We start from the raw sequence: 25897 nt of genomic DNA on the forward strand, positions 1-25897 counted from the left end.
TCTTCTCAAAGAAAATGATCAGTTTGATATGGTATGACTTACCTTCTGTAAAATCACGTTGTATTTTATCCCAATTACCATTTACTTCTATGTCCTTAACTACTTTCTCGTTCAAAATTAGATATAAGACCTTGCAGAGAATTGAGGTCAAATTACAGGCCTATAGGTTCCCAGATCACATTTTTCCCCTTTCTTAAAAATAAGTACTATATTAGCAATTCTCCAGTCACATGTACTACCCTTCAGTTTACAGATTAATAAAAAATCTTTGCTATTAGGCCTGCAATTTCATGTGCCAGTTCCTTTAATATTCTTGGATGGAGACTATACAGATCCCCCAATTTAGTCCAATTGAACTATTTGACTTCTACCTTGGATGTGGTAATTACTACTTCCATATCCTCATTTCCATTAACCACCCTGCCACTACCACTAAGCTCCTCTTTGTCCTTATTAAAAACCGAGGCAAAGTATTCGTTTAGGTGTTGGGCCATGCCTAGGTTATCTTTGATCTTCATCCCATTCTCAGTGCTTAGCAGATCACTTCTTCTTTTCTTGTTTGCCACATGACCCATGAGCTCCAATATTCCCCTCTGAAGACTGCCTGCTAGAGAGGATTTGTATTGTGGATGGGATGGCTTGTGATTTCTGCACTCAGTGAGAGCCTCTTGGTGCTAAGCACTTTTGAAAATCAGAGGAATTAACTTCAGTGCATAAATGGGAACCAAGTTATCTGGAAACTCTGGCTCCAGTTGTGGATCTGAGTGCTTTGGAAAATCTGTCCCTAAATGTAATTTCATAAGTACTTTGTATCTATTATGTAATCTGTGATCATATTAGCAACATAACACTGCATTCTTCACTCAGCTAATAAACATTTACTTGGAAAAGAAGCAAAATATAAAGAAAGGGGCCTTGGGATAACACTAGTGCCCTTGCCAAAATTCCATCTTTCATTTAATACAAATTTATGCAAATATTCTGGTTCATGGTTGTCTGAAGATGTGGTGCTACAACCTTCTCACCTTGTTTATATATTACTTATTTACTTAAAAGAAACATGCTTGTAACATTGTTCTACAACACTCTTTATTATTATATGAAATAGTTGCCTGTTTTTAACTGCAGAATTACTCTTCATATCCACTAATAGATACTCTTATATCAAAATTAATTCTTTTTAACTCTGTACAGTGATTTTAGTAAGGCAACAAGGGAAATGTATAATAACCACTAAGTCGTGTAAAGACTTTTGATAGTTTACATTTTTTAGTTTGGCATGCTGATCAAGTAAGATGCTATCATTTACCTAGAAATGAATGTCATTCTGCTTACAAAGGAATAGTTCAGTAAGACGATCTTTGCTGTCTGATAATCGTTATAATTGGAAACTTGACTGTGTACATTTTGTATATCTGTATAAATTCTGTAATTTTAAATTTTGTCTATTTTTTCTGTCAGGAATAATAAAGCTATCAATTTTTTAGGTACTGTATACTTTAAAAAATGACACTTTTCTTAGGTACCAATAGATCCCTAAATTTGTATCAGCATCCGATCCATGATCCACAACATGATCTGCAGATATAAAGCGGATATCCACAGATTTGCTGGGCTCTAAGTATCAAGACTCCGAGCTCTATTAAGTTAACTTTATTGAAGATATAGGATAAAAAAAAGGTCCTGCTGTGCTTATACACATATGAAAATAAGTAATCGTAGGATCATAGCTTGGTATACTGGGTAGCAGTGTACTATGTAAATAGGGCACCAAAATTCCTGCCTTCCTTAGCTAGAACCACTTCCATAGGTGTAGTCAGATATCAAAACAAGCATTGTTCTCATATGTGTGTGCGTTTGTATTTATAACAACCAAGGCGATGCTTAATAAACAATACCATCTATTTTCACCTATATGCATACACACCTATTGTGCTGCCATTGGCATTCAGCCAATACAGTCTCACTGACTCATACCTAGCACCAATATGGAGCAACAATTTCTTGCTTGCCCTTGCTATGTGGGAATCACATTCTTTTGGTAGATGGGTGCTGAATACCCAATTCTCTTCCTACAACACTCTTGCTCATTGTTCCAGCACTGGTGTGTTTTGCATGATGGCAAACTTCATTTGTATTGTTACCTTTCTTCTGCTTTTTGTATGGAGTAGTCTGTTATGCTCAGGTTTTTTTGTTCTCTGAAACTTACATTGTCATGAAAGGTAATTTGGTTGGTAAGATATTTGGTTGTCCATTACTCTAGGACTTGTTTGTGAACATCACCCCACCTACTTCAGCACCCATAATTCTAAAACAAATTACATCTATAAAACACATTTTGAGAATAGGTGTTGCAATATTTTTATATGAAAATGTATTATTAAATGCATTAGTATGCTTTCTACTGTTTTCACAGGAGTTAAAATTCAAAATATTGGTAAAAAATAAGAAAGTTGGAACACTTGAAGAAACTGTTCTCAGGAGAGGTCTTGATAGCCATGGTGAGATAGGGGAATTTGTAGAAGAGGTAGAGCAATCTGAAGATGATGAAGCTGATGAAAGCACTCCTGCACCACCAAAATCTCCTGTGCTAAAAAGAAGAAATGCAGTTAAGAGATCTCCACCACCCCCTCGAAAAAAGCGAAAGGTAAAAGTATGATGTCTCATAGGAAAGTAGAAGGTGAACAGAAGGGTTGTTTTCTTTGTTTGGTTGATTTTTTTTTTAAAGTAGCTTATGATAGATCATAAACAAAATTTAAAGGGTAGGCTTTAAAATGACAAATTCATGTTAAAGCTAATATCTAAAAATAGTATTTTTCATCTCATGGCTCCCTTCGTTTCCTCACTCAGGCAATGCATCCAGTCAAGATACAGCATATTTTGGCATCCAGTTCAAGTGCAGTCCTTCTCAATTCCTTCATGCCAAATTTTACTTTCCCTGAACTTCTCCATTCTAATCTTGTGCTTAGCCTGCCCATTGTCCTCACCAGCTAGGGGCTCCAACAGACAGGATGCAGTGCTGTTCACACTGCACTGCTTATGCCCATTCTCCTTATTGGACTGCCCATGAGGAGCATTGGGGTTTTGTGGGCCTTCTAATGAGGGCAGGGAGAGGGAGAGTTCCTCTGATGTCCCTCCTGTCTACAACTTCCCCACCACTCCCAATCAGAACAAACAATTTGTCCAAGAAGCTTTAAAGGACCTCATTCACCTAATTTTCAGTATTCTGTTTTTATGCACAGGATTAGGTAGGCATAAGGCTACAATAAAAAGTATTTACAGTGCTAGGCAGGAGTTTTGCTTTCTCATTTATCAAGCTACTGAAGAGATCATTAAATGAGCCCCTACTCTTAAAGGTGACTATAAAAAGGTTTACATCCTCTGATTTCCATGTTAAGTGTGCTTAATTAACTAAAGAGATAGATACATAGACTCATAGACTTTAAGGCCAGAAGAGACAATTGCAATCATCTTGTCTGACTTCCTGCAGGTCATAGAATCTCACCCACCCACTCTTGTAATAAACCAATAACCTCTGGCTAGGGTGACCAGACTGCAAGTATGAAAAGTCGGGACAGGGGGTGAGGGGTAATAGGCACCTATATAACATTAAGCCCCAAATATCGGACTGTCTCTATAAAGTCAGGACATCTGGTCACCCTACATCTGGTTGAGTTACTGAAGTCCTCAAATCATGATTTAAAGACATCAAGTTACAGAGAATCCACCATTTACTCTAGTTTAAACCTGTAAGTGACCCAGGTCCCATGCTGCAGAGAAAGGCAAAAAAACAAAAACAAGCAAACAAACGAAAAAAACCCAACACCTAGGATCTCTACCAATCTGACCTGGGGGAAATTCCTTTCCTGCCCCAAATATGGTGATCAGTTGGACCATTAGCATGTTGGTAAGACCCACCAGCCAGACACCTGGGAAACAATTCTCTGTAGTAACTCAGCTCTGCCCATCTAGTGTCCTACATCTGGTCACTGGCAATATTTGCTACTAGCAGTTGCAGATGAGTGACATGCCATTGTAGGCAGTCTCATCATACCATCTTCTTTGTAAACTTATCAATCTCAGTCTTGATGGTTCTTTGTCATGGAAATCTGCTGCTTCTTGAAGTATGGAACTGCTGTTTTCTCCTGTTTCCAGGTCTCAGAGGAAAGCAAGAGGTATCTGTTCCCCACAGATTTCTGCCTCTCAGCACCTACTGAGCTGCACTGAGATTATGTCCCAGGTTTCTAGTGCTGTGCTCAGAGGCAGAGGTTTCCTCAACAGTTCTCTCTCTCTCGTTCTCTCTGAATGCTCTTTTAATCAGTTTTTTGCCACCTTCTTTCTCTCCCTTCAGCTTGGTCTCTGCCAGCCAGGGAATGAGTCTTCAGGGGAGGACTCTGAAGAAAGCTGGGGATTCCTCTAGCCTTGTAATAGACCCACAGCTAGTCCTTAAGAGAATGTCCCTGCAAAGGCTTTGCTTTCTGCTGAGGCACCACACTTTAGCACTGATCAGCCCAGGATGTCTGGTCTGGACAAGTGAAGAGATCATATATCAACTGCCTCCAATTCTCAGTCTTAAGATCCTTGTAAAGCTTCAGGGTCACAGCCGAGGAAAGCCAGTTTTAGTTCATTCTGACAGTACAGCAAGCAAGGACTAACAAGACCAAATCCTTGACTAAAGAAGGCTCAGTCTGGTTAGATTAAGAGCAGCAGAATTTATCTTGCATCAAAGCAAAACATATACTTGGAGTCCTCAATTTATAGACGAAGTGACTCAGTCACACACAGGGTCTACTGGAGTGGCCTCTAGACTAGGGTGTTCCAGCCCAGCCACACTCCGCAGAACATGCCTACGATGGTACAATAAAATATGCTGATCTACCAGGGTTTTTCAGCTGGGTTAGGGCTGTTGATGTATTCTCCCTGTGCAGCAGTGACATCCTACTATATACTGCTCCCTCCAGTACCTCACTTACTTAGGAAAATAAAACTGGATAGGGAGAGCACAATCTTAATTGCCTCAGATTGTATCCATCAGTGTTAGAACCCTGACTTTTTAATGCTTCCTATCAAAAGTTGGATCTCTGTCTCAGGGGTCCATTGATCATGGAGTAAGATACAATGCTGTATCATTTTCTGCTCTCTCTTTCTTCAATTTTGCCTGCACCCTGAGCCACCTGCACACAGCCCCTAGCTACCCAATCTCTGCACCCTGAGCAACATCTCTCACTGCACAACCCCTAGCTACTCCTTGCCTGCACCCTGAGCTACACCTCACCTGCACACAGCCCCTATCTACTTCCTCCCTGCACCCTGAGCTACTCCCTGCCTGCACACAGCCCCTAGCTACCCCCTGCCTGCACCCTGAGTGGTTTTCAAATTTTTGAGCTGAGCCCTGCTCCCACTTTGAGTTATAACTTTTGGTTGCTCCCCTTCCACCCCAACTCAGACAGGCTGGGTGGCCTGCTGAGATGAGTCAGGGGGTGAAGGTGGTGTTTCCTCCCAAGGCCATGCCATGCAGAGCTGGCCCGAGCCCTGCTGGGCCCTGTCCCCCCCAAATAGAAGTCAAACTATGCCTATGCCCAAGGTCCCTCCCTGCACCAAACAGATGGAGCCCCAAGTCCCCTGCACCCTGCTGGGCCCTGATGTTTGTATAGCATGTTGGGGTTCAGAAAGAAAAAGGTTGAGAATCCCTGCCATAGACTAGTATAATATATTGCCAGATAGGAAAATTTAGGTGCGATAGAATGAAAAACTTTCTTAATTGTATCCCATTACTCCTACCACATTGTACCACCCTAAACTATTGCTTTCACTTATCGCTTTGTACATCTTTTAAGTACATCTTTGTACATCTGTGAAGTATTGTAGACTGCTATCATGATAACCACTTTGTTACTGTTTACCTAAGCTCTAACATATACATATTATATATAACTTATATAAAGTATAACTTATAGACATTAAGCTCTTATAACATTTCCCAGGTAAGTTGGTCTTCAGCCCATTGATAACTTTTCTTCCTGTGTTCTGAGCTTGCTCCATTTTGTCAATATACTTCTAGTTCAGATGCTCAGAACTGAATGTGATTCATTTTAGGTGAATTTTGTTGTTTCAAGTATCTGAAGGAAGGAATCTTAGCAACCATGAACTAAATCATATCCACTGCTGTAGAAAAGAACAATGGATCTTTCCTCTCCTGCACCACAGTGGTTGCAAAATTACACCCACCAAAACTAAACTGAACCATAAACATATTTAACCCAGAATGCCTTCATGTAATATGAGAACATTGCACTTCTCACTTTGAAGAGGATTATCAACTTAAGTAATGGAAAAGATCACCTGAATGCAAGATGGCCTGTCATCATGTATGTGATCCATAATGACTTTCCCTCTCTCAAAGAATTCAGACTCTTCAATCAAGCAGCATAAAAGCACTATAAAACATCAGTACTACAACATGTGAATAATGTAGGGTGACCAGATGTCCTGATTTTATATGGACAGTCCCGATTTTTGGGTCTTTTTCTTATATAGGCTCCTATTACCCTCCATCTCCTGTCTCGATTTTTCACATTTTCTGTCTGGTCACCCTAGAATAATGCAAGCTCTTATTGTCTAGTGACAGAAATTAAGGTCTCTTCTGCTCCCTAATTACAGAACTCATAGTTCTTCTTTGAGTGCTTGTTCATGTCAATTCCAATCAGGTGTGTGCACGTGCATATGCATGGTAGCTGGAAGATTTTCCCCTAGCAGCATCCGTCAGGTCGGCCTGGACGCCCCTGGAGTTTCACCTTCATGGAGCTCAATACAGAGACCTGCCAACCCTCCATCTCCTCAGTTCCTTCTTACCACCAGTGAGGGTTAGCTGGAACGTTCCTGTGCTCTTGTCTCAACAAGCACATTCAGCATTCTTCTTATATTGTTCTCCATTAGTTCTCCACTGTTCATTAATAGATAGTAGTTAGTAGTTTGTTAGTGTTAGATAAGTTTCCTTTTGGGGGAGAATCCCCTCCTACACTCTCCTGACCAGGGCATGCCAGGGTCTCCGGGCTTCAAAGCCGGCGATGTCTATGGCAAGTGTATGCCCAGAAGCGATTGTGTATAAGGTGCTTAGGAGAGGGCCATCAGAAGGATCTTTGTGCCATTTGTAAGACCTTTTGGCCCTGGACTTTAAAAGATACAGAGCAGTGCCTGAAGGTTCTGTTGATGGAGGCAGCACTACGCCTCTCGTCCAAACCTGGGTTGACCGACCCTGCGTCAAGTACCTTCTCCTCAGTGTGGAGTACTCCAGAATTGTCAGCACAGGCACTGGTGCCAGGTAAGGATAAGGACTCATGACACTGTCCCGTCTCCACTCACAGCTCACATTCTGCACACAGACACTGTCTGCAATCACCAGTGTCGCAAAAGCTGAAGAGGTCAGAGAGGGGTCAGTCTCCCCCTTCTAGACCTAAGGAGCCTGCCACTGTTAGATCTGAGTCGAGCCACACTAGTGCTGCTCCACCTGTGATGGTCGAGCCAACTCCTGCCCGCGTAGAGGGGTGGCTGAGGCCAAGCCGTGAGCCGACCTCACTTTGACACTGGAGACATTTGAGGTGTCCCAAGAACTGCTTCACCTCATGGCACCGTTCTCTCCACCCAGACAGGATAAGTCACCAGCACCGGTAGCTCCCCGGGCTCCTTCAAGGGGAAAGCCCACTATGATAGCCCCTCGATCTCTGACCTTGCTGCACCACTCCCCAGTATCGGAGGACACCCAGCCATGCTGATCCCTCAGCACAAAAGCATGGTGCCTAGAAATACCGCTCCCCTGTGGTCATCATTTTCAGATACCTCAGAGTTGGAGTTGGGCTTGTATCAGTCCCAGATGAGTTGGAGCAGACAGTCCACGTCAACTCGGGACCAGCACCCTTACCCAGCACAGTGGCCCGCCCAATGGCAGTCCCCGGCGCAATGGCCCTTTTAGACTTCCTGGGCTTTTCATCAAAGCCAAGGTCGCAGCCAAGGGTCTCATTCCAGGGTGACATCAGTGTCCTTGCCATCATTTCTTTTTTTTTATAATGGAGATACACCTATCTCCTAGAACTGGAAGGGACCCTGAAAGGTCATCAAGTCCAGCCATCTGCCTTCACTAGCAGGACCAAGAACTGATTTTGCCCCAGAATCCTAAGTGGCCCCCTCAAGGATTGAACTCACAACCCTGGGTTTAGCAGGCCAGTGCTCAAACCACTGAGCTATCCCTCCCCCCCTATTCTTCCCCCACCAGCGCTGCCGGCACCGGCCTGGTCAGGTATAGGCCCATTACAATCCTGCACTACTATTTTGGCGCCTCTGGCACAGCTAGCACCAGGCCCAGAGCTACCGGTGGCACTGGCACCAGTGGCGATTCCAACATTAAGAATGACATCGGCACTTGTGGCACTTTCAGCACTGGTGGTGTCTGCACTTGTGTATGCAGCCCCTACACTGAGGACTGTGACACCATCTGGGTCAGCACTGGGCTAGGAAACCCAGGTGCCATGGGACCCCTCGGGGGTGGAAGTAAGGGAGCAGCCACCCCTCATGGGGGTGTCTTCTTTGTCCTTGCCAGATGAGGTATTGGCAGGCATGGCAACAGCCCCGGCCCTGGAGGACAACAGGGTTCTGCAGCAATTGCTGCGGAGGGTTGACCAGGGCCTAGGCATTCAGGAAGAGGAGGCAATGGAGGATACAGATACAATGGTGGATATCTTCGACTCCTCCGGACCTGCACATATTGCCCTTCCCCTCATAAAGACCATCTCTGGCACCATGAAAACTCTGTGGCAGACCCCAGCCTCTTTGCCCCCTATGGCTAAGCGCAATGAACGATGCTAATTTGTGCCATCCAAAGGTTATGAGCATTTATATACTCATCCCACACCCGACTCTCTTGTGGTTGATGCTGACAACCAACATGTGCATCAGGGCTTCCAGGGACCCTCCCTGAAGAATCGGGAGGTGAAAAGGCTTGACCTTTACGGAAGAAAGATCTACTCCACTGGGGGCTTGCAGCTCTGCATATACAATCAGCAGGCCATCGTCAGCAGGTACTCCTACAACACCTGCTCGGCGATAGCCAAATTCACAGAGCTGCTCCCCTCGGACTCCTGTGTCGAGTTTTTGGCATTGGTTGAGGAAGGGAGGCTCATCTCAAGGGTGTCCCTTCAGGCGGCGCATGATGGGGCAGAGGTGGCCACCAGGGTTATGGCCACACGAGTGGCTATGAGAAGGGGCTCGTGGTTTCTGGTGTCCCCTACGAGATACAGCAAACCATTCAGGACCTGCCTTTTGAGGGTGAGACTCTCTTCTCAGAAAAGACTGACAAAAGGCTTAACAGCCTTAAAGACTCCTTTAGGTCTTTGGGCCTCTATACACCTTCACTGCAGTGGAGACACTTCTGGTTCGGTCACCGGCCAAGATGGCTCCAGAAGGAGAAATCGGAGCAGCAGGAGAAGGCTGCATCAACCCTCTGGCCAGGGCTTGGGACAATCCAAGCCACCTTCAGGGGCCAAACCAGCCTTTTGAAGGTGCAGTAGAGGATGGGCCACCAGAGTGAGATCTGGATCCACCCCGTCTTACCTTTTCATCCCAACTATCCCCTTTCTACCATGCATGGTACCGTATCAGTTCAAACTGCTGGGTGCTCCATCCAATTCTGTGCCCTCATGCCCTTCCATACCTCTTCCCTCACTTCTTCAGGGATGCCTCTCACAAGCAACTCCTTATACAGGAGATGCACTCACTCCTATCACTAGGGGCATTAGAAGACGTTCCTCAGAAGCAGAAGGGGAAGGACTTCTATTCCCAGTATTTCCTAATACCAAAAGCGACCTCAGGCCCATCTTGGTCCTGTGAGAACTCAACAAGTTCATAAAGAAACTCAAGTTCCTCATGGTCTCTTTGGTCTCCATCATCCCCTCGCTGGATCCAGCAGACTGGTATGCCGCCCTCAACCTGAAGGATGCATATTTTTATATCACAATTACTCAGCCCTGTAGAAAGTACCTCAGGTTTGTGAGAAACAATACCCACTACTAATTCACAGTCCTTCCATTTGGCCTATCAGCAGCACCTTGAGTCTTCACAAAGTGCTTGGCAGTTGTTGCTGTTTTCTTGTGCAGGCACCAGGTACAGATGTTTCTGTACCTCAACGACTGGCTGATCAGAGGCCGCTCCAGGATCCAAGTGGAAGCTCAGGTCAGATTCATCGGAGCCACCTTTGACAACCTGGATCTCCTTCTAAATGAAGCAAAATCGACTCTGTCCCCTGTACAGAGGATAGAGTTTATAGGGGCAATACTGGACTTGACCCAAGCCAGGGAATACCTGCCGTAAGCGAGGTTTCAGGCCTTCACTGACTTCATTTGAGGCCTCAGACAGTTTTCCACCAGCACAGCAAGAAACTACCTGAAGCTTCTGGGACACATGGCTGCCTGCACCTATGTGGTGCAGCATGCCAGACTCAGGCTTCGACCTCTTCAGTTGTGGCTCACATCAGTGTATTGCCCAGCCGGGGACAGCTTGAACAGGATCATGACCCTGCCTCCCCTGGTCCTTGACTCTCTCCTGTGGTGGCTCAACCCTCAGGAGGTATCCTCAGGTTTCCCCTTCCCCAATCTGCTGCCGTCTCTGTTGCATGGGCTCTGGAGCTCATGTGGGAGACCGCAGGACCCAAGATCTCTGGTCTCATACAGACCTGGCTCTCCACATCAACACAGAGAGCTGAGAGACCTACCACGCCAGACCTTCCATGCACACATAATGGGACATTGTGCATCTGTTATGACGGACAATAAAACAGCAATGTTCTACATCAACAAACAGGGGGGTGCATGCTCTTCTTCCCTCTGCCAACAAGCCCTCATGCTGTGAGGTGGGACTTCTGTGTGGAACATTCAATACACATGCATGTGTCGTACTTCCCCAGGGTACAAAACGAGCTGGCGGACCACCTCAGCAGGTCGTTTCAAGTCCATGAGTGGTCTCTTTGCCTGGACATTGAATTTTCAATCTTCCATAGGTGGGTTTTTCCTCAGCTATACCTATTCGCCATGTGACATAACAGGAAGTGCCATCAGTTCTGCTCCTTCCAGAAGCCACAGCTTGGGCTCCAGAGTGGATGCTTTCCTTCTTCCATGCTTTCTCCTTTCCACTTTTCTGCCCATACCGCTCGTTCACAAGGTACTCCTCAAGATCCAGAGGGAACGAGCTTGGGTCATATTGATAGCACCAGCCTGGCCCCATCCGCACTGATACACATCTCCCCAGACATGTCCGTGGAAGCCCTGGTCACCCTTCCACTCTTCCCAGACCTTCTGATGCAAGATCATGGTCGTCTTCAACATCCAAAACTTCTGTCGCTTCATCTCACGGCATGGAAGCTCCATGGTTGAACCTGATGGAGCTTTCCTGTTCAGAACAGGTTCTACTAGTCCTCCTTGGCAGCAGGAAACCCTCTACTAGAGCCTCCTACCTTTCCAAGTGGAAGAGATTTTCGATCTGGTTGGCGCAGCACCATTCATGCCCGACACTAGCCTCAGTGCCGCTCATTCTGCACTATCTCTTCCATCAGAAGCAGCAGGAGCTTTCGTTGTCTTCAATAAGAGTGCACTTAGCCACCATATCCGCCCTCCATCTGGGCGTGGGGAACAGAGGGGCGGCTCCGTGTTTGCTAAACGTATGGTCAGCCGATTTTTAAAAGGGCTCAACAGGTTGTACCCCATGTCCATCAGCTGGTCCCTACCTGGGACCGTAACTTGGTCCTCTCTAGGCTCATGGGACCCCCACCTTGAACCATTAGCAACATGCTCCCTGCTCTACCTCTCTTAAAAGGTGGTGTTCCTGGTAGTGATAACCTCAGCCAGGAGGGTGTCTGAGCTCAGAGCCCTACCATCAGAGCCTCCTTACACCATGTTCTATAAAGACAAGTTTCAGCTCAGGCCTCATCCTGCTTTCTTCCTGAAGGTTGTGTCGCAGTTTCACATCAACCAGGACATCTTCCTCCTGGTATTCTACCTTAAGCTGCACTCCACCAGCAAGGTGCAGAGACTTCACTTTCTGGATGTCTGCAGGGTGCTAGGCTTTTACATTGAGAGAATGAAGCCGTTCAGAAAATCAGTCCAGTTACTTGTGGCAGTGGCAGACAGACTGAAAGGTCTGCTTGTGTCATCACAATGCATTTTGTCATGGATCACATCCTGCATTTGTGAGTGCTACAACCTGGCGGGGGTTCCCGCACCTCCAATCACTGTGCACTCTACCAGGGTGCAGGCTTCATCAGCAGCATTCCTGGTGCAGGCCAGAGATGATGTGGCCTTCAGATGAGCAGTGCTCCAATCAGTGGAAGACTCCGACCCCACCTCCTAAATTTAGGCTTGTGAGTCACGTGATTGGAATTGACATGAAGAAGCACTCGAAGAAGAAAAAATGGTTACTCACCTACTTGTAACTATTGTTCTTCAAGATGTGTTGTTCATGTTTATTCCAATACCCACAGTCCTAACCCTCTGTCACAGTAGCTGGCAAGAAGGAACTGAGGTGGTGGTGGGTTGGCTGGGCCCTATATTGAGTGCCATGAAGGCGCGACTGCAGGGGGAGCCTAGGCCGACCCGACGGATGCTGCTTGGGGAAAAATCTTCCAGCTACTGTGCTCACACACACACCTGATTGGAATGGATATGAACAACACATCTCGAAGAACAACAGTTATGTCGCCATATAAATAAGCAATGACTTGCAACTAAAAGTACAAATCAACCAATCAATCAAAAATGGCTTTACCCGCAAGAGGTTTAATTTTTTCCCTTGAAAAGAGAGAAGAGCCAGTGTCCATGAAGATTAGGAAGTGCAATACTGGGTGAGAATATAATACCCCTGTTTAGGTGAGATGCTGCTGAACTAACTTTGAGGACTTGTGGAGATAAGATGCAGCCCACTGAGATGGCACCTGTCCTTTGTCTCAGGTTGAGCCTATAGATGATGATGGTCCATTGTATCTCTGCCTAAAATTCTCTTTTAAGGAGTTGAAAAGGGCACTGTGCTCTCCTTCTTATTGAACATTTGTGTAAAATCACTGAGGAATATTGAGACACGATGGTCTTATAGGCTAGCAGTTGAAACATAGCATACAATTGTATTGCTCCCTTACATCAGGTGCCAATAATACTATCACCATGTCCTAACACCTAAGTGAAATTATTGCATGGATCAAGCACAGCTGGATCATACTGAAATTTGGCAAGACAGAGGTAATGCTGGTGAGAAAAGAGATGCATTTCAAAGACAGCTGGCAGTATTACTGTCATCCTCTATTGATCAAATTATCTGAACAGTGTGTAACCTTAGGGTCTTTATGGATATCTTGATGGTATTTGAGACCCAAATAATGATGGCCAGAAGAAAGGCTTTCATCCACTTTTGCTGACCAGAAGACTGTACCCAGTACTCACAGATATGGACTAGGCTATAATTATCCATGATTTTGTGACCTCCAGGCTGAATTATTGCAGTGTTTTATAAGTCTGACATAGTTTACAAACTCAGAAAATCTCTAACTGGTTCAGAAAACAGCAGCATGCCTCCTAAGAAATGCCAAGCACACATTGTCAGTCACTGTGTTGACTCCCCATTGAATACTGGATCCAGTACAAGGTGATGGTTCTACTCTTGAAAGGTCTTAATGGGTTAGATCTGTACTGCCTGAAGAACTTCTCTCTCTGTGACCAAAACATGCTATGCTATCAGAATTACTGAGGAGCAGTTTAGCTGGAAACCAGAGAAGGGCTTAAGATTGATGGCAATAGACCTTTACTGGTCTATAGAATTCCTTTCTTTTTTAAGATCAGGACTTCAGAAATCACAATATATACGATTCAGCTTTTGTGATTTTTATCACAAGTCTTATGATAGTAGCTTTTTTCTTAAAACAAGGAGCTATATGAATACATCACAATCTCAGCTTTCATTTTTAAAAAAGAAAGCTAAATTGCTAATCCTCTTGGTTGCAGAGAAATGCTGGAATATTTGAACTGAAAAAGTGCAAAAGCCAGAAGGCAAATAAAAAGAACTCCAAATATTTTATTTTTAAAAGCTCATGATTTTAAAGCCAATATCATGATTTCTGGGGGCCTGACTCATGATTTTTGAACATTTGGGGTTGGCAATCCCGGACCCATCAATTCACCATAGTTTCCCACAATAATAAAAATGTTACCCCCCCCAAAAAGTTAATAACTGACACCATTGGATAGAACTTGGGGAGGAAAGGGTAGGCTCATGATCAGTGAACTTCCAGTTTTCTTTTTTAAAATTAATAAGGTTTTCAGATACCACAGTGAGGGATGCTGGATGAACATTACGTTATAGACAGGCAGATGCAGTTTCACCTACACAGAGCCACATGGGAAAGGATTATTATTTCTCTGTTTCTGTGCTTGATAAGTAAACTAATGTTGTTTTTCATAGTTCTGTACATTTATATACATTATTTGTATGTAGCTGGTATTTTGTATTTACTAAATACAATATAACACACTGCCTACACTGGCCTAGAGCATCTAGAGATTCATGTGGCTTCTCTCATTTTAGCATCTTCATGTAGAAATCATTGAAAGTTATTTTCTAGATAGGCAATAACAGTAATTAAATACATGAAAATATTAAAATGTATATTCTTCAATTATCTCATGTTATATTTATAGATTAAGAAGGTAAAACTGGCCATGGAGCTCTCAGAACTTGTGATTTATACCAAAGCTGAAAAATTCAAAAGTTTTGAGCATTCAAGAGCTAATCAGAAGTTCTATGAAATGAATTCAATTGGAGAGGTTAAAGCACGAAAACTTGCCAAACAGACAGGTAATTTCTTTTGGTTTAATCAGATAAAAGTTATAATGTTGCCATAGTTCATTGCTTAGCTGTCAGAACAGTCAACAAACATTATGAAACATATAGTCTCCAATGTATTGGTTTGTTCTATAATGCAGTTTTAGAAATATTCTGGCAATTGAATAGTAAAGGAACCATATGAATTTATTATGTTTTGTTGCAAAGAATTATGGGTGTGTTTGTACCAAATAGTTCTGAGTAATCTTACAGTCTGTACTTGAACATATATGGAACACATTTTTACCATATAATGGGCTTTATTCTCCCTTTGACGTGCATATGCACTCCCATTTGCCTTAATGACAACTGTATGTGCAGACTGAAGGAAGAATAACCCCCAAAGCATGTAGTTTGCCTTCAGAGCCAAGTTGAATTATGGAGAATTACTATTCTGGCCTGGTCTGCACCACTCTGGTCCCCGAGCACCATTTAGGGCAGCCTCAGGCTGCTTTAACTTGCGCCAGCTGCCAACAGACCTGTGGGAATGTTAGGACAGTTCGATATCACTATTCACAAGGAAGAAGTTTGGCATAGAAGCTTCCCTGGCAGTTCTATGCCACCTGAGAACTACCCTTCACAGTGCAGATCCTTCAGTGGCAGGTGTAACCATGCCTTTGTGGGTCACAACTGAGAATACCAAATTCAGGACAAACTGCTGAGAAATAGAGCAGGCACATTGCAAATTGGTGGTTATTCTTCCATAAGATATACCAAACAAGCAACAAAAGTAAACTTCTGTTTCACCACACTGGCTAATAAGAAGTCAGAAAAGCAGTTTCCTTAGGCATTCCAGTCCTTGTATCACCACCAAAAATACAGGATTTAAAGATAAGTGGTTCTTTAAAACTGGTCTCATCAAACAAAAAGTTCTTCTGATCCCAAAGGACCAGCCACACACCCAGGTCAATATATAACTCAGATCTTACCCAAAAATCACACTGATGCCAATCCTTTAGTATCTAAAATTTAAAGGTTTATTTATGAAAAGAAAGAAAGAAAGGCGAGAGTTAAAATTGGTTAAAGGAATCAAATACATACAGTAATTGCAAAGTTCTTGGTTCAGGCTTGTAGCAGTGATGGAATAAACTGCTGGTTTGATAAGTCTGTGGTTGCTTCTAAATCATTGGAAGGACTTCAGTCCTTTGGTTAGAATGCTCCCATTAGTATAAGTCCAGAGGTCTGAGCAGGAAAGAGGAAAATTGGAGGTGTTTCCAGGGTCTTTTATAGCTTCTGCCACGTGGAGAGAATCCATTGTTTCAAACAAATCTCTCTGGAAAGTTACAGGTAGCAAGATGGTGTTTGGAGTCACATGGGGAAGTCACATGTGATGCCTGATTCCGGTTAGTCATAGCAGGAAATTCCATTAAATGTAGATGGGCATCTCCCATGGTCTATTGTCAGTTAAATGTTCTTTTGATGGGCCACTCAATTTGAATAGTCCCTCCAAGATGTGCTGGCTAACTACCATTACCCCAGGAGCAAACATTTGAAATACAGGTATAGAACCAATACTCATAACTTCAAATACAAAAATGATACATGCACACAAATAGCATAATCATATTCAGCATATCATAACCTTTCCATAGACACCTTCCATGCCACATTTTATACAAGATTTGTTGCAATTATATAACAGTGGTTATATATTTATTTATATTTATATTTATATATACCAATTGTTGCAATTATATACCACTGGAAAAGTGGTGCCAACAGGGCCGGCTCCAGACCCCAGCACGCCAAGCGCGCGCTTGGGGCGGCATTTTGCCGGCAGGCGGCTCCGGTGGACCTCCCGCAGGCATGACTGCGGAGCGTGCGCTGGTCCTGCAGCTCGGGTGGACCTCCCACAGGCATGCCTGCGGATGCTCCACCGGAGCCGCTGGACCTGCGCACCCTCCGCAGGCACGTCTGCGAGAGGTCCCCCGGCCGCCGTGCTTGGGGTGGCCAAATTCCTAGAGCGCTGTCAGCTTCACAATGCTGAAGACTTGAAGTTCTCTGATTAATTACAACACAGGAATAGTACTGGTAACATTAAAACTACCTCCTCCCTGCCAGTGTGCTTCAGACTTGTTCAAGAGGTGAGCACTTCTAGAAGTGAGAAGGTTAATTTCCATGCCCATTGACTAGCCGGCCTCTCTCCAAAGACAGAACAAGGTTATCAATTAAATGTTGTGGGTTCTGTGATATAGAAACCTCTTCACTGGGCCAAATTAGTAATTCATTGTATGTAGGTCACGAGACAGCAATCAAGAGGGAACAACTTTTAGCTAGTACCAGCCAGGACTAGAATTGACCTACTGAGTACTTGTAGTAATAAATGGTTTTATAGCATATTTCTTATTTCAAGTCCTCCCCATTCCCTAAAAGGCTATGCGTATTTTTAACCCAAACCACCACCAACAAAGATAGTGAAATATTTTCCAGAAGAAAACAGCTAGGTTACTGCATCCTTAGTAATTGTTACTAATTATTACCAAATTATATGGATTTTAATGATGAATTTAGTCTTTTTTTTTAAACAAAAGTAGTGCACATACTTAGGTTACATTGGATAGGCAGGGAAATATTTTAAATGAATATGAACATCACTACTCTGTTAATTGTATCAGGACTAAAAATCACATAATCTGATTATTTATTTGAAACAAGATCTGTTTATATGTATTTTTTAGTAATGCCTATCTTAAATTTTTTTATTCTCTTTTCAGCTAATGAATTTGTTTTGCATACTGCCAAATTTATTACAAGAATTTATCCCAAAGGGACTAGAGCGACCTCTTCTAATTATAATCCTCAAGAATTCTGGAATGTAGGATGCCAGATGGGTATGTGCTATCATCTATTGTGTGCTATTTTAGTGTCCCGCACAGATTCTCTGGACATAAGCTTTTGAAAATTGTTTGCTGAATTATTGCATTTCACATAATATTTAGGTAGATATTTTCTCCATAATCCTAAGTATTACTCCATGAGTTTTCCTGCTCTCACCATTATGTTAAAGTCAATATACAATGGTGGCCTCATCTCCCATTATTAAGGACTTAGGACATATATTGGTCTGACTACTGGCTATTATCTCACTCCAAACATCCCATAATTATTGCAGTTGTAATATAGCAATAGATCTTTAACTGGCCTTTTAGACTGCTATGCCATTTTTGATGACTGCTAGCGGATACTAAAAACAATACAGATTGTACTCTTCCTCTCATCAGACCAGAAATTCAGTGTTTATAGTACTCTCTGCCCCAGTTCCTAAAGTTAAAGAATCACTTACAAATAAAAAATCCTATACAAAACTGCAGCAAAAACTTGGACAGAAACAGAATTCAGAAATTAATTAGAAAATTTTAAATGCTATACCTCTTTTCTGATCAAGTGTCTTTATTATTTTAAATTTGGGATATAGCTCAGTTATTTCTCTGAGATTTACTCCCTGTCTTCTGGGGCCAATATTATGTTAACTATGTTACCTTAGCCCTTGAAAAAAGAATGAGTGTACTGTACAATAAACACAGTATTCATAACCAGGATAATTTTCAATATTCATTTAAAAAAATAGAATGAATTATATCCTTACATATTTTATGTTCATTAAACCTCACAACTTCCATGTCAGATTGTCCGCTGTGACCAAACGATGTTTGGTGCAGCTGAGAGAGGAGAAAAGTGGAAAGGTAACGTTAGCCATTTTGCCAACTTCCTGATCCTGAGACTTGCTGAGGTCTGTCTTTATTCTCAGCCTAACTGATAAGAGTCTTAAAACAGTTCTCAATTACACTCTGCTGCCAAGGGCAGACGAGAATTGCTGGAATGCAGATGTACTTCAGCCATGCCTGCCTTCTCCTGAGAATGGCCTTTAACCCAGGCCCTGGAAGAGATAGCTAAATAAATAAGTAAGTAGTCACCAGAGCAAGAGGACCGTACCCAGGGTTTCTTACCTCATAATGGGTGCCCTAACCACCAGGTTAAAGACTCATTCATTAGGTTCCCAACCTTTTCTCTGCCACAGCACACCTTGAGCTCAGGGACTCTTTCCCCCACCCCCAGCTGGCAGCTGAAGGAGGGAAGAGGAGGAGCAGAGGAGCAGAGCTGTTGCTCAAGCAGGATGTGGGGGGGAGAAGAGGGAGATTGAGCTCTGATTGGTTGCTCTACCCTGGAGAAGGTGGGGTAGCGAGGCAGATGGCCAATCAGAAGGCAGCTTTCTCCCCCTTGTTCTCACATGTACTTTTCCAAAAAATTCTGAAGCTCATCTATTTAGGCCTGACAGCACACCCATTGGGAAACACTGATTTATACAAAGTAGAACAGCTTCAATAGGACTGACTGAGTGAGCCCCAGTCACAATATCCCATAGCTCAGCGGTTAGAGCACCCACCTGAGAGGTAGGAGACCCTATTCAAATCTTCTATCCCCCTCAGGTGGTGGGGAGAAATGAACCCAGGTCTCCCACATCCCAGATGAGTGCACCAGCCTAAAAATTAAAAGGGGGGAACCTCTTCCTCCTGCTGTTTTGTATGGAGTTATGCAGGTGCCTAACTCATTCTTGCAAGAACTGGTTTTTTCACCTAAACTGCCTGACTTCAAGAAATGGGTTCTGGCTGTGGCTCACAAACAAAGGTAGGTGACTCCTCAGTGTCCAGGCTTAAGCATCTAACTCCTTAGATGGCAGGCCTTTGGGCCACACCCCTCTTGTCAGCATCTGCCATTGGCTAGTATAGTCAGCTTCCCACCTAATCCCACCTGGATCACATTCTAAGATGCCTGTTCCCTCCCCAATCATTGGATAGGCAGCTTAGGCACTTAACTCAGGCTTTGTGCATCACTTTGTTGTTTCACTGATTTTCTAGGTGCATAAAAATTAGGCATTGTGACACTCTGTTTTGATGCCTAAGTAACTTTGTGGATCTGGGCCATCAGGTGTATTGCCAACTGTTTTGTGGTGCAAACTGTTTTATGGACTGAGTTTGAGGATTGTCTCATCTATGTTTAACTTGCTTATTTTCAGTATAAAGTTGTTTTTTTCCTCAACGTGAACATTTTGATAATTTTAACATTTTCTCCTCCACTCAAATTAGTTTCTAATTTGAAATAGTTACAGGTAAACATGACTTTTCCACTTACTATGCTTTGGGGAGGGACTTTCAATTATTAACAATTTTTCCCTTTTTTCATGGTTTTGTTAACTCTAATTTCTCTATTTTTTCTCTTTTTTCTGTGTGTTTAAAAAAATACCCAGTAACAAAATCATTTTCTAAATCACTGTTACATTCTTCAACACTGTATAAAAGCGAGAAATTGAGTAAGCCTTTTCACAGATATGATTTCTCTTTTTCTAACCCTGCACTGCTTGCTTTTCCTGTGTGCTGAGTTCCTTTTGCTGTCCCTAAACTCAGTTTTCAAAGTGCACACAATTTAAAGAGGCAGTCACCTTCTCAGAACCAATTTTTAATTTATCTTTTAAACTTCTAATAGTTTGTATTTTCCCCACTTACTTTCTCAGTGTATTATAAATACAGAACTTAAAAAGGAGCATTATGAACAAAGCTTCAGTTGTGATAGATCCCTATTCCTGGTGCTGGGTCCCTGAGTGCAACCAAGAAAGGAATGCCTCAGGCTTAAACTTCTGATTCTGCAGTGATCTAGAAAGTACTGGCTGTTGGAATTGCTTATATTACTCCACACAGCTCTGCCTGGTTGGCAATAAAAGGACTCACAGCCCCAAAATCTCTTAGTACCATTTTTGTTGCCACAGATTGTGAGGCTTGGAAACATTTGCCACTCTTCCCCATTGCTGTCTTGGCTGTTTGTTTATCTTTTATACATGTTTCTTTAGTTAGGTTTGATGTTAATAGTAAATGTAACAAGTGACACACACGTATATATTTCACATTAGTCTACTTGTTTTTGGTCCATGCCATCATATAGGCCTGTTTATGATGTTGATTTTGTCCTCATATGAATTGCTGCTGAAGGTGCAAGTTGTTTGGTCAGGTTCCATCTCAGTGGTTGTTGTTCATTGGATTCTTGCCACTCCGTTGAGGGTTGATATACCCGAGACTCTAACTAATTGATACACTTTTTGTATAACCTGAATATTCATTACCATTACAGACCAGTTAGTTTATTTCTTAAATAGCTGGTTGAAGGGCATTTGGCAAAAAGGTGCTCAGTTTTGTATTGGGTTCATCTCTCAGGTTCATCATGCCTGGCATTCATTGATTTAATTTGCTTCTCATTGAGAAGACAATTATATCTCAATCAGCACTTTCTGTGTGATAGAGCCATGTGTGGGATCTGAACCACACTCAGCTCTAAAATCTTTCAACCTTTCTAACGAGGCTCTTTGTTCTGGAGATTTTTATTTCCGGGTCATTCCTCTAAAGGTGTGGATCCCAAAGACCGATACCTTATATAAGGAGGCTTTGGACTGTATTATAGGATCCCTTGGTTAGCACCCACTCAGTTGTAGGGTAGTGATAGGGGAGCCCAGGCCTGCCCACTCCACTGGGCTCTGACCCAGGGCCCTGGGAGAATCAGTAGCATTGACCCCTGGGGTTGGAGGTGGACCCTCTGAGTTACCTTCCCTGGGTCACTTCCTAGCACTGCTCCCTCTGCTTCTGATCCCAGAGAAGAACAAATAAAAAGGAAAGCAAACCACCAGCACCAACCGGGCTCAGCATACAGTCCTGGTATTTCAGAGAGGTGTCTCTAGCCCCTTTTGGCAGCGGCCTGCAGGGTAGGTCTGTGCAACTCTCAGCCTTGTGAGCTGGGTTGCTTCTTTTTCAACCCTGTCTCAAGTTGGAGCATGCTCTGCAGGGTTGGAGGGGTGGGGCTAGCTGGGCCCAGTATTGTCCTTTAACCCCTTCTGTCCCTTCAGTGGGGTTTGTATACAACATCACAGGCTCCTTGATAGAAGTATTAAAAATAAAAGGAAGAAGAGGTTGGCTCAGTTCCTTTTGTCCTATCACTTGAATCTGCCTTTGAAGAAGCATTGTTAAGTGCAGTAAATATGGAAACAGGTTGGTAGTTTTTGTATATATGGGTTCCAAGCCTTTAAGACCAGATACTGATTTAATTAGATTGATTTCACCAAACATGACTGAATTCCAAGACCCAATTATCAAAGCTCCATTTAGTAGATTTTCCCCAACTATCCCTTTTTCTTCCTTGGTTTTACCAGCACTATGGCCTGAGTTTCATCCTGGGAACTCCTATGTACAAGAGGCCTTTGACAGAACTTCCTCTTCAAGTGCAGTGTAGGGTTGCCAGGTGCCCAGTTTTTGACTGGAAAGTCAAGTCGAAAAGGGGAACTGGCAGTGTCTGGTCAGATGTACTGATTGGATACCAAAAGTCCGATTACTGTGGGGCGCAGGGAAGTTCAGGATCATTAACCCATGTCAGCTCCTGCTCATCCAGGGCTGCCGTCTACCTGCAGGCAGGTTCCTTGTCAGGATGCAGCAGCACTCATCAAAGCTCCAGAGCAGAGGGAGTCCAGCTGGAAGGGAAAGTAGGGCATGGAGATGATCCAGTGAGCAACAGGGGTGGGACCTCGGGGATCCGGTTACCAGCCATTAAAAAGGTGGCAACCCTAGTGCAGTTATAACACTGACAGACCCCGGTCATCGATGGGTGGGATTGAACCTGGGACCTCTGGAGCTTAGTGCATGAGTATCTACTGCATGAATTAAAAGCCATATAGCCAGGGCCATCCTTAGGATTTAATGGGGCCCTATGCAGCATTATTAAACTGGTGCCTCTATGCCCAACGGCAGCCCAGGCTCACATTTGTATTTTAGATAAGGGTGGTCTTTTGAAGGATTTATTTTAAAACTATATGTCTGAATATCCAAGCATTTAAGGCTAAAGATGAATACTCAAACTGTGCATCTAAAAATCTATGCAAGGATTTTTTTAGAGATGTGATTTTATAATCTTCAGCAACACACTAATGAAATATTTTTAAACTAAGGTCCTGTAGACTAACATGTGCTGAATAAATATTGCAGTAATGCACAACTGTTTTTGTCAGTAAATTCAGAAACTGACAGTATATACCTGGGGGTTGGCAAATGCCTGTTAAATGGCCTCATTACCACTTGAATGGCTCTTTAACAGTTTCAATGTTGTGCTAATAGGTCTGGCAGGCTGGAAAGCTTGTTCATTTTAAGTACTAGATTCCCTCCAGAGGAAGACTCACCAGGTTGCAGCAGCCAGCTGTGGTGGGAGTATGCAGAAGGGTCAGAACAGGGATAGGAAGGGTGGTCACTAAGACCTCGGGAGCCCCCAAATTTTCAGGTGCCCTATGCAGCCTTGTATGCTGCATATACTTAAGGACGGCCCTGCATATGGCCCTTAGCTAAGGCTATAGAGCAGACTCATTAATCTCTCTAAGTCAGTGGTGGGCAACCTGTGGCCCGTGGGCTGCACGCAGCTCATCAGAGTAATCAGTTGGCGGGTCGGGAGATAGTTTGTTTACATTGACCATCCACAGGCATGTCTGCCTGCAGCTCCCAGTGGCCACGGTTCACCGTTCCTGGCCAATGGGAGCTGTGGGATGTGGCAGCCAGCACATCCCTGCGGCCTGCACCAGGAACATTGAACTGCGGCCACTGGGAGCTGCAGGCGGCCGTGCCTGCGCATGGTCAGTGTAAACAAACTGTCTCGCAGCCCACCAGCGGATTACCCTGACGGTTGCCCACCACTGGTGGTCCAGTGGCACCAAGTGGTCTTGGTGCTACTAGATGGGACAGAACACCACACCCAGGAGGTTTGTGGGTTACACAGTGAGTGCTCATGTTTTGAGGCTTCTAAGAATTTGAGGCCTTCCTTGAGTTTTGACTAAGCTGTGCAGCATATTCACAGGTCATGCAGGTCTCTTATCCATACAGTCCATATAGTATGATGGCACATTGATGTGTCAGTTATGGCAGCAGTCACCTTGTCCTTCGACTTAATGGGACATGCCTGCCATGAGATCACCACAAAAGTCTGTGGTTTCTGACATTTTCCACCACTAGCTGGCCTAGAAAATCAGCTGTAGTCTTTCTTCTTGGAGAGCCTTCACCATGTTTGACTAATATAAAAGATGGGTGTCGCTCAGTCTGACTCTGAAGAAGACAGCAAAGAAGATCTCAATAAACCTGTAGAACTTCAATGAACAAATCACACCTCTTTTACTTCTTCTGATGCCAGCCCTCACAATGGCTTCAGTTTAACCTCTTTTGACATTGGCATCAGTAATCCTTGTATCCCTTCTTTTTTTCAGTGAAGACTTGTTCTGAGCTCTCAGTCTGAAGCATTCATGTTCTATTCATTTTTATTAGACCTCCCTACATAAAGTTCTGAACATTTGTGTGGGAAACAACTACTATGACTACACATGCCCACTTTTCATCTGTCTACGATTCTTTGGGTGTTTATGCTTAGTACTAGTAGCTGCATATTTCAGAGAATACATTCACCTCTTCCCTTATCTAATGATTGATTCATCAGAGCAAACTCATCTCAGTAATCATTCCTTTCAGGTTAGTTTGGTCTCTATTTCAGATTTTGGGGTTGAGGATGTCATGTTCTGGGTTTCAATCTAGACCAGTGAGGGGTTGTGTCACTGCTTGCCTTGTAATCCTGGGTGCCTTAAATGCTCTGATGCTGTGGCTCACATCCTGTACACCAGCAGACAAGCATGCAGGTCACACCCTGAGTGTCTGTGTGCTGTACATTCCTGCATCAGCATCTCTGACTCCCAGGAGCCTGCCTACAGCACAACAGCCCCACCCTGGCTTCCACCAGCCTTGGTAACTACTTAATACACTCTCAGTCCTGAATTTACCCAAAATGTGTCCATTCCTGTCCTTTAAAGAGACAAAAGCTTATTAATTTAACGGGGATAAAAACACTCTTCCCTTCAAACACCACATTAAGTTGATTTATTGTAAAAATAAAACAAGCTTATTAACAAAAGGACATAGATTAAGCAATACCAAGTAGAAGGAATAAAGCGTAGAAAGGGTTATAAACAAACAAAAGTAAAAGTACACTTTCTAATGGCTAAGACCTAACTTAACAAGCTATAGTCTTTGTTCAAGGTCCTTATCAATCTTCCATTCCCAGAGACTGCAATCCCCTTGGTTGAAGGACCCATCTTTCTTGAGCTCTGTCCCTTTGCACCCGTCTACTGATGGATGGAAATATGACTTCTCCTCTCTCATTATATCTTCCCAGATTTACTGTTTTGTCCCCAGACAAAACATGATGACCTCATGCTGTTCTTCTCTTCCTGTGGACTTCCCAACCCCCTACTCATTTAAATGAACTTTCCATTATTTTTGATCACACCTTGCTTAATTTCATTGGAGACAGTTAGATAGCTGCCTTCCCACCTGTCTGGAGAGGACCCTGTTTCTCTCTGTGTTTGATCAGACACTTTAAAGTACAATAGCATTAAGTATCCATATTTCCTCATATGCTGTTAATACATACATTTCACAATTATATTAATCACCAGTGTGTCATTGGCTTTCAGAAAAGACCTTACTGGATACACTTTTATAATACAGTAATACTGTGTATATCATCAGTTGATTCAATTACTTTATAGCCCAGATAAAGTTTCTGTCTTCTGCTGGAGTGTAGATGCCATGCCGTCTTCTCCTCCAGCTTGATAGCTTTGTTTACCTTATAGTAAGGTAAGCATTGTCTCTGCTTGACAACTAGGCTGGGCAGACAAACAAATACATATTTCTTTTTCTTGGGAAGACTGGGCTTATGCAATGGTTGCCAAACAGTTTAAAAACATAATTCTAGCACGTATCTATAACTTTTTGTACACATATGGTCCATACATCATTCAAGAATATTAATGATTATTGAGTTATTAGTTTTCTAGTGATCTCTTACACGGCACATTTTAGATACAGATTTTGACAACAGTATGTTCGTTTTAGTGAGTATCTATCTCGCGCCTGACAAGAACTGCTGATGC

The 25897-nt window shown here is 43.3% G+C and overlaps 1 protein-coding gene across 5 annotated transcripts in view; it reads left to right on the forward strand.

Annotated features, from left to right (window-relative positions):
• The window catches only part of PLCZ1 (phospholipase C zeta 1), a 149492-nt gene that overhangs the window by 58707 nt on the left and 64888 nt on the right, over positions 1-25897 (forward strand). For all 5 annotated transcript variants that reach the window (XM_039544635.1, XM_039544651.1, XM_039544663.1 and 2 more), the window contains exons 7-9: positions 2417-2647; positions 14724-14880; positions 17622-17738. In XM_039544635.1, coding sequence (XP_039400569.1) covers positions 2417-2647; positions 14724-14880; positions 17622-17738 — 505 coding nt within the window. The remainder of the gene's footprint in view (positions 1-2416; positions 2648-14723; positions 14881-17621; positions 17739-25897) is intronic.

Source organism: Mauremys reevesii, linkage group 1 (genome assembly GCF_016161935.1).
Source record: "Mauremys reevesii isolate NIE-2019 linkage group 1, ASM1616193v1, whole genome shotgun sequence".
NCBI lineage: Eukaryota > Metazoa > Chordata > Testudines > Geoemydidae > Mauremys > Mauremys reevesii.